This window comes from Nanorana parkeri, unplaced genomic scaffold, assembly GCF_000935625.1.
Source record: "Nanorana parkeri isolate BGI_ZX_2015 unplaced genomic scaffold, ASM93562v1 scaffold633, whole genome shotgun sequence".
Classification (NCBI taxonomy): Eukaryota; Metazoa; Chordata; class Amphibia; order Anura; family Dicroglossidae; genus Nanorana; species Nanorana parkeri.
Window position 1 is genome coordinate 886,289 of NW_017306901.1, and position 9,687 is coordinate 895,975.

The following is a 9,687-nucleotide window of genomic DNA, read 5'->3' on the forward strand; positions in this document are numbered from 1 at the left end:
GCTACTGCCAGCTTATTAACAGCGATTTGTAGCTAGCTACAAATTCATTCTAGGAGCTGCCGATTTGTCACACAAGAACTACAGGTCATACCTGCGCTACATCATTATTTTAGTGTTTGCTGCTACAAATCACACTCCTTCAGCAATTTGTAGCCCAGTCACAGAGGTGAATACAGAGCCATTGATGCAATGTTGTGTGACAGAGTAATTGTCAAACTTTCACAGCATTGAAAACTGAAAAATAACCTGGTAATAAAGGGGGTTTAACATGTCGGTACTGAAGTGGTTAATGGCTGAAGACTAAGCTACAAATTGCTGTAATATTAGCGAGTTAGCAACTCCATGGAAAATAACTATGATTTTCTTAGCGAGAAATTTAAATACAAAAATAGATCACTGCATCAAAATCCCCAGAGTGACATGACCCTTAAGCTGGCCCTGCCCGTGGGCTGAACGAAAAAAATATTAGATTCCTCCATCAACATTACCCAAGCAGAGTGAATTTTGGCCAGTTCATCAAGAACCACCCGAAATTCGTATAGTGTATGGCCAGCTTAAGGGTATCAAACCCTTACCCAATGTTTTTTGTGCTATTTTTTACATTATTTAAAGGCTCTTTCAAAGAACAATGTACAATACTCGATTTTACTGTGCCCCTTGCATGTAATATGAATAACACTCCGCCTCTCTACACCCCATCCCAGTGGTGCATATATTACTTTATGGACTTTAAGTTCAGCAAATGAAATATAGAAAGGTTGATTTACAAAAGCAATAGAGTAGTTCACCCAGCTTGGGAAATGTGTTCACTGTGACTACCCAATCATGTGGAAAGGAAGTTCTAAAAGACAAAAACAGGATTTTTGCTTGCATGTATTTGGCTGATTGACTTCACTAAGTGAACATTACCTTTGCTAAGTGAATAGTCTCTTTTGTAAATCGGTAGACGGTTCATTTATTTAAATACATTGTCACATGTATCACATAGCCAACTTTTAGGGGCCGCAGAGGGTCCCTTCATCAGGGCATTTCAGGTGAGAAAACCTATTAAGAACTGTGAATCATCGTGATGGAAATGTTATGGTTTGGGGTTGCTTCACTGTTTTATAACCTGGGCATCTCGCAGCCATTGAGTCAACATATCGAAGTGTGCTTTAATGAGATTGTGAGGCCATCTGTCCAATAGTTGAAGCGGAACCAAAAATTAGTCTTTCAACATGATAATGATCTGAAGCACTCTAACAAATCTATCAAAGACTGGCTCAAAAAGAAGAATTAGATGGTTTTGGACGGCCCTAGTCAAAGCCTGGATTTGATCCCCATTAAAATTTTGTAGGGGGGAAGGGGGGGGGATTTGAAATGGGCAGTTCATGCAAGGAAACCCACAAAAATCTTGTAACTGAAGGGATTCTGCATGGAGAAGTGGTCAACAATGTCACTGAGTCAATATCAGAGACTGGGCAGTTATACAAAATGCCTACAAGAATCCATTTCTGCTACAGGGGGCAATGGCAGCTTTTGAAGCCAATGGTTTACTTCAGTTTTCCACAGTCCACCATTACAACTATTGATATTTTTGTTGAATAAATGATTGAAACGCAGATTTTTCTTGTGTTCCTATTCAAGTATATCACCTTTATTTGGAGGCACTGTGTGAATACAGAACTACTGTTTGCCTGTTCATTAGGCATAAAAGTCCATTCCCATGGGGTTTATTTTTCCTATGCTTGTACCTAGTACAGCTCAAACCCGGTATGTAAAGAGTGATGGAAATACTATTGTAGAATCCCATGTAGCCATTATGAGCGAAGCACAATACAAACATTACAAATCCATCTTGTAGCAGTCTGACTTAATGACTCTGTCAGGTGTTTAAAACATTTGCAATGCCAGCTTCCTCTGATACACAATGTATTATACTCACCTCTCTAATGGCCATATCTCTGATCCTCCTACAGCCTCTGTAATACCTTCCTGGAGTTTCCCCCCACTGCGCACCATGATTCCTAGTTTCGACCCCAATCTCACTATAGGATGTGGCAATGATTGGTTATTGTGGGTTAGGCTAGCCATAGACTGGCAGATGGCTCTTTCAGTCAGTTTGTGCTGAAAACAAGTGCGTTTAATATTTAGTTGGCAGTGAACAAAACATTTTGGGGGCTTTCATAAAAAACTTAGCGACGTTCAAGTTGAAGATTTTGCCGTTTTGTTGATGCAGATGATTACTTTATTTCTCTTTTCTAGGTACAAAGGTGCAGAGGGCTGGGCCCCAGCTTCCTACCTGACGAAGATTAGTGGGGACCTGTTGGCTCAAAAACTGGCTTCAGGATCCAGTGCCAATTCAAGTGCTTTAGACCTGGATGGGCTCTCCAGGCAACAAAGCTACACAAGTCGTGATAGGGATGTTCCTGGGCGTCAGGCTCATGTCACAGATTTTAAAAGAAGTGAGAAACGATAATTGGCTCTACTCAGGTTTGAGCCAGCCATTTTAATGTTCTGTTCAGGACTGCAATGAATGATTATTTTCCTAATCGATTAGTTGGCCGATTTATTTTTTCGATTAATCACATAAAAAAATGAAATACCATCCTCAATTTAAAATAAAATACAGAAATGCAGTGTTACAAACATAAAGTTTACTTCAGAATAAAACTCCATGCATATTTTTTGGAGTCAGACCTCACTGAAACGCACGGCATTGTGGTAGTGTGCGTTCCAGAGTGGGCAATCGCACTGTAGGTGGGAGGTGCGTTTGGGGTGCCATTGAAATGAATGGCACTGCAACGTAGCAGAATTTGTCAGGCTGAAACCGAAAATGACTTTTTTTCCCACCTTTTTATCATTTATTTTTTTATAATTGTATTGTAAGCACGTGGCGTTTGAGTAGCTTTATTGAGTAGCAGGATTGAGGATCCGCTAAGTACAGTGTATCTTCTGTATTCCGGCCCCTAGTCATAAACAAGCAGTTAACCCTTCCAGTGTGGGGATAGCCCCACTGCAACAGTTCATTTTGTCAATTCTCAGAGTTCCTCTTAAAGTATACCTAATCTTTTGGCTTTTGGCTTTTTTTTAATGCTCCAGGGAAAATATATCGGCTCTGGGAGATGGAATGTCACGTGTGGGTTCTTTTCTCTGGAGAAATACAGAAATCTCCAAAAACATGAAAGCAAACGTATTTTGCTTATGCAGGGCAATACAGCTGTTTTAAACGTATAAACCCCCCCCCACACCCCTCCCCAGCAGCATATGCTCACCTTTCCTTCACACCTGTAGAAGGCATGAAGTACTCCCAATAGGGGGGACCTGGTACATTTGAAGGAGGCCGACTTCCCTTCTGATGTAGCAGTGCTTGGTGATTGGCACAGGACTGTCACATGGGGAGGGGACAGTCTTTACCTCTGTATAAGATCTGATTGAATTGACTTGTATATTACATAGGGCTTCTCTACTGGTGACTGAACAGAGCAAACGAAATGTGAGCATGTGCTCCTGGGGAGGGGGCATTATAGTGAACCCTTTTTCAAATGCTATACACAGCGCTACATTTAAAATGTTAAAGTGAACCCATTGCTTGGTTCTGCATGGGCAAAGCAACAGGTTCACTTCTTTGCGGCCGTTTCCTGTTGGCTGCCTTTAACGTAAGATGCTCTTGCTCTGCTCTTTTTTTTTAAGTGAATGTGAAGTAAGTCTATGTAAATAATTTTCCCTATTCCTGCAGAATCTCCTATAATGAGACAGAGGCCCCCTCCTCGCCGGGACCTTACTATTGTAAGTACCTTCCTGTATGCCTCTTGCATACCTTTCTTCTGCAGCTCTGGTTTGGAAATTCTTAAGCTTATGTGACCTTTGTGTATGTATAAAAGATATATCAGTGTGACATTATGGGTTCTAGAAAGTCTCGAGGCTCATCATACACATTACAACCTGACCATACAATCTCTGCACAATCAACCTTAAATCTACCAAAGCTATGTAATATGAGGACCTACTTACCTATTCAATCAATTTGTATCCAATTGGACAGGCTCTTGCACTGTGTACTTGTTGGTAGATCTCAATGAGATTGTACACATTGTAACATGTGGTGAGCTTTTTTAATACGCTCTCTGTTTTATTACATGTGCTATGTACTGATATGCTATAACTACCCAAAGTTTCTATGGCATATATCTTACATCATGCTCCTCTCCCTCTGCAGGCGCTCCTCCGCCTTTATTACCAGCAATACCCATCTTTCATTTTGGCACTTACTCTGTATTACATAAGGGGGCTACTGTTACAATGCAGACACTTTTTGTTTGTTCACGTTTTCCTTTTTTTCATTTTCCTTTGTTTAGTTTTTTTTCTCAGCATTGCATAGAAAAAAACAAAACTAGTGCACTTACCTTTTAGGTGTATTTAAGGCCCAGGAGCCTGGAACCAATTAGCAAGTAGGTCTTAACCTGATCTCAGAAATCGAAGCTGTGCATATACCTGTCTATTGGCCTATCTGCAATGTAAGGGCTAGGGGCCAGTTCTGACTCCAAACTCAATGGGCCTCTACTTGCTGAGTGTGTTGGGGTGTTGAAGCTTTAGGGCCGTATAGAAAAAACTCTGATCATAATAAAGGTGCATGCAGGAATGTATGGTCCATGGTGTCAAATATTAGTTCATGTTTATCTAAGGTTTATCCACTTTAAAACTACATTCAGTGTAAAGTATCGCTATACTTAGTGCAAAGCATGTGCTCACTTTAAAACTACATTCAGCGTAATCAGTGTAATGTTTATGTTCCAAATGTAATTATTTTATACAATAAAAATCTTTGTATATTAGCGACTGCAGTAACACTCCGTTCTTGATGACCCATTGTGTGACTGCAGTAACACTGCCTTCTTGCTGACCCATTGTGTGAAAAAAGCCACATTTTTGGTGGGTTGGTAGACTCGTAGGAGTGGATTTACTAATGGAGTGTTCCTTGCACATGATTTGGTATTCTTTGCAAAGCGAACTTTAATAATAATAATCATTAACACATGTCTGCCATGGTATAAGCATGTAGTAGTTATTCACATTCAGCTAGACTTCTTAGTTTTTTATTTTATAGACCTTTTTACCACTCATCGAAGTGTCTTCCTTAGTTCTAATGAGTGTCAGGAACATAAACTGCCATTTATAGCCATAGGGTAACTTTGTCACCTCAATCTAACCAGCATAGTCACAAATTTGTCAAGGTAGATGTTGATTGGCCAGGAACATGATGGGAGATGTGAAAGTTTTTGATCTTGTTGTAATGTGCTTAATCCGACCATTGTTCATTCATCATGGTGCTATTAAGTGTGGGACAGCTGCCTGCACGTTGCCTCCAATTTCTTGTAAAAACACCCTGGTACCCCTGTAACCTGAGGTGTTCTGTAAAGAAGATATGCTATCTTGCTGTTTATTAGCGAGGTCACCCATTAGCGTGATGGACCAGTAGTACATTTCTTGAGGTGGGACAGTCCACCGGCCAAAAGTCTCTCCTTTTTTGGTATTACCATTACAATAGACTGAAATTATGTTGACATATTTCTCTAATTTGTTTCCTCAGCCTCGGGGACTAAATCTCCCAAAACCTCCTACTCCACCACATGTTGAAGAAGAGTATTACACCATTGCAGATTTCCAGACCATCATACCCGATGGAATCAGCTTCCAGGCTGGACTGAAAGTTGAGGTGAGGTTTTAACTTTACATATTGCTCAGCTGTATGTTTTGATAGATACTAATAGAATGGGATCCAGACAGTTGCTAGGTAGACGGTCATTTGAGCTTGGCTTTTATTGATGCTGATCACTCCCCCCTCCCACTCTTTAATCATAGCCAGTTACCTTTTAACTTTTGTAGACCTGCTCTTGCCTTTTGAAAGGGAAGCAGTCTCGGCAATAGTTACTATCACAGCTGAGGTTTCCATCCAACATGCAAGGCTACATTTCCTGACCCCAGGAAGTGTTTTTAGTTTTGTAGTGGGCATGTTATTGTGCTGTGCAGGTCTCATACGCTCTATAAATATCAGATAGATGATTTCAGGATTGTAGCCATACCAGACTCTAAAGCTGGATATAAAGCTTAGGTGGGCCACATAACGGCTGTATTAAAAAGTTCCCTTGAACCTGAGTTATCTTTCTTATTGGAACCTATACTGAAAATTATGTAGGCTTCCAGTGCTAAACTTTTTTTTTGGAATGCTAGGTGCTAGATGCCTGGCTCTAATACTGTAAAGTCACCGAACTGAACAGTTACGGAGCAAATCAGGAACTTTGACTTCCAGAGTTTTTTTATGCTTGTACTTGATCAGTGATTCAGAAACTATTGAAACTAGAGATAGCAGCCCCAGTGTACTAGAATTTTCAGAAGGAGCTCTGCACTAGCAGCCTCCATATCTCTCTCAGTACAGTTTTCCTGTACCCTCCTCAATCTGTATCTAAAGCAGGGGTTCATTTTTATAATTGTGCTAAAGAGCAACTGAACCCAAAACTTTTTTTAGTTTTGGATAGAGTTGAGAGGGATTCGAACACATTTCAGGTGTTAATTGTTTTGTGTTACCGTTAGGTAGATTGACACTATTGGTCCTGATTATTATTAGTAAAATAAAATCCCACATTTTGGGTTGCCACCAGAACAGTAATAAATGGGAAATCTTCCAAACTAGTTATGGTGACCCTGCTGATCACTAGGATTGTTTTGGCTATTGGACAGGAAGTGAAGTGAAATCTCATACAGGACACAGATTTAAAATAGCTGAGGGGTTATAGCCTTCCTTTACTCTGTCTGAAACTAAAAAAAATAGATACAGTGTGGGAAATTATTTGATCTCCTGCAGATTTTGTAAGTTTGCCCACTTACAAAGAAATGAAAGGTCTATAATTTTATCATAGGTGTATTTTAAATGATGGAAACAGAATATCAACCAAAAATCCAGAAAAAACACAATACAAATGTTATAAATTGAGTTGAAGTGCAGTGTGTAAAATAAGTATTTGATCCCGAAGCAAAACATGACTTAGTACTTGGTGGAGAAACCCTTGTAGGCAAACACAGAGGTAAGATGTTTCTTGAAGTTGGTTACCAGGTTTGCACACATCTCAGAAGGGATTTTGGTCCACTCTTCTTTACAGATCTTCTCTAAAGCCTTAAGGTTTCTTTGCTGTCACTTGGCAACTTGAAGTTTCAGCTCCCTCCATACATTTTCTATAGGATTAACCCCTTCATGACTACAACTGCAACTCAGTTTATAACATTTGTACCATGTGGTTTTTTTCTGGATTTTTGGTTGATATTCTGTCTCTATCATTTAAAATACACTTATGATACAAATTATAGACCTTACATCTCTTTGAAAGTGGGCAAACTTACAAAATCTACAGGAGATCAAATAATAATTTTTAGGGATGCACCGATACCAAGTACTGTACTCGGTACAAGTACTGATACTTTTCCAGCTCCAAGACTAGAGAAAAATTCAAAGGTTAGGAGGCAGCTGTCATTTGTAAGGAGCACACGGAGCTCCTGGGATTTGTACATCTCTGTTTTAATGTATGATTTTGTTTTTATAAATATATATAAGGGATGCACAGATACCATTTTTGCAAGTACTGATACTTGCCCAAGTACTTACAAGTACGGATACATTTTTGTTGTCATGTGACAGTTTTTCTAAAACAATAGAGACTAATGATTTCAGGACAGTGGTGGAGAGCCAGAGAATTGTCCCAGCTGCAACTTCTGCAACCCTGGTGCTGCAACCCTTCTCATGAAAATGCCAAGTATTGGCATTGGTATCACTGTAAATAAATAGTTTTGGTTTCAGTTCTACCTTAAGGTATCTCATGTAAACCTCGTTCCCCCAATGCAGATAGCCATATTTACATGTGCATGCAGTATTGCAGGTTGTGAAACTGTTTTATAAGCAATTGTTACTGCAGATGAGTGTTGATGACTAGAATTAAGCATACTTTTCTTGAAGGACTTTTAGATCTAGTTTCTTTAATAACCTGTTATGGATTTTCTTTTAGGTTATCGAAAAGAACCATAGTGGTTGGTGGTATATACAGATTGATGATAAGGAGGGCTGGGCCCCTACCACTTTTATTGACAAGTACAAGAAAACTACCAATGCCTCAAGGCCCAATTTTTTGGCTCCTTTACCAAACGAGATGGCCCAGCTGTGCTTGTCTAATGCTTCTACAGAAAATACCTCTGTGGAAGAAGCATCTGGGCCATGTAGGCCACTGCCTGAACCACCACAAAATGGTACAGATCCAATGCCAAAATGGTCAAAGGAGTGGAAGAACAAAGATCAAAGTTTAAAAAGTTCTCTCTTTGATGGCAAAGAACACATTTTAAATAGTGTATATGATGAGGCAGCTGGGGATGATGGGGAGGAGAAGCCAAGCCTACCTCCAAGACGTGAATCCATGTTAAAAACGGAAGATGTTTCTGAGCGACCAAGCATGCCACAGCATCGGGCTCCCCCTCCAAAACCTTTAACCAGCATGATGGCACCAAGTCCTCAGAAGCAAGTTTCTTTAAAAGAGGTCAAAAAACCAGAGATGAAAAATGATAAGAGCAAAATGTTTCAGCTGAAAAATGAAATGGGTCTTGAGTGTGGACACAAAGTGTCACCCAAAGAGCTAAAAAAGCCAATGCTTAAGCCTGTCGCCAACAAACCTAAGCCTGAGATAGCAGCAGAGAAACCTGAATTAATGGCTCCAAACCCTTTTGTCAAAGCTAAACCACAGGTCAGACCCAAACCAGTTGCCACAGGCAAAACTGAGGTCAACTCAGAAGAGAAGGTTGACATTTCAAATTTGAGAAGTAGACTTAAACCCTCTGGGAAATCATTAGATAAAGGTAATGAGCAGGAGCCTTGTGCAAGCAGTGTGGTGAGCGATATTACAGTGTACAACTGTATAGGGGCTGCTGGCAGACCCCTTGATAAACCTGATCAAAAACATCTGTACAAGCAGGACAATAGTATTCCTGGTGAACCCCCTTCTAAAGCACTTCCAGTACCACTGAGGACTGCTGACATTGAACCAAAGGCTGCGAGAGACCCACCCCAGAGGCCTGCGATTCCACCAAGAAGACCACCTCCTCCCAAGAAAGTTTCAATGCCCAGTGAAACAAATGAAGGCAAGGCAACACAACCAAAAGAAAATTCTGATTTTACAATTGCTCATATGGCCAATCGACCTATAATGGTTCCTCCTAAAGCCAAGCCACTCATTTCTTCATCAGGTAGTGATGATACCAGAGTGAAAAATAGCTTTGTTCCCAAGATGCCAGCACCAAAGCTAGCAGATAAATCAGAAACAAAAGAAAAACCTATATCTGGTACTCCGCCTTCTCAGTATGTGGCCATTGCTGATTTTGATGGAGATGATGATTCGAGTAGCTTTAAAGAAGGAACCGTATTTGAGGTTCAGGAGAAGAGTTCTAGTGGCTGGTGGTTCTGCAGGGTTCTTAGTGGAGGCCCGATTTGGGAGGGCTGGATACCTTCCAATTATCTAAGAAAGAAGCCATAATGGTTTGCTGAGTTTACACAATTCACTAGCCTCCTACTTTCACTCCTATTTAATTAGTCCATTAATTTATAGTTTTTACTTTTTGTTAAAAAAAAATAAAATACATTCCAATTTGATTCACATCTCGCTTAACGAGAGAACA

The 9,687-nt window shown here is 40.1% G+C and overlaps 1 protein-coding gene across 2 annotated transcripts in view; it reads left to right on the plus strand.

The window, feature by feature from the left end:
- The window catches only part of SH3PXD2B (SH3 and PX domains 2B), a 128,829-nt gene extending 119,142 nt beyond the window's left edge, over positions 1-9,687 (plus strand). For both annotated transcript variants that reach the window (XM_018563117.1, XM_018563118.1), the window contains 4 exons: positions 2,245-2,444; positions 3,719-3,768; positions 5,570-5,695; positions 8,034-9,687. In XM_018563117.1, coding sequence (XP_018418619.1) covers positions 2,245-2,444; positions 3,719-3,768; positions 5,570-5,695; positions 8,034-9,545 — 1,888 coding nt within the window. In that variant the 3' untranslated portion in view covers positions 9,546-9,687. The remainder of the gene's footprint in view (positions 1-2,244; positions 2,445-3,718; positions 3,769-5,569; positions 5,696-8,033) is intronic.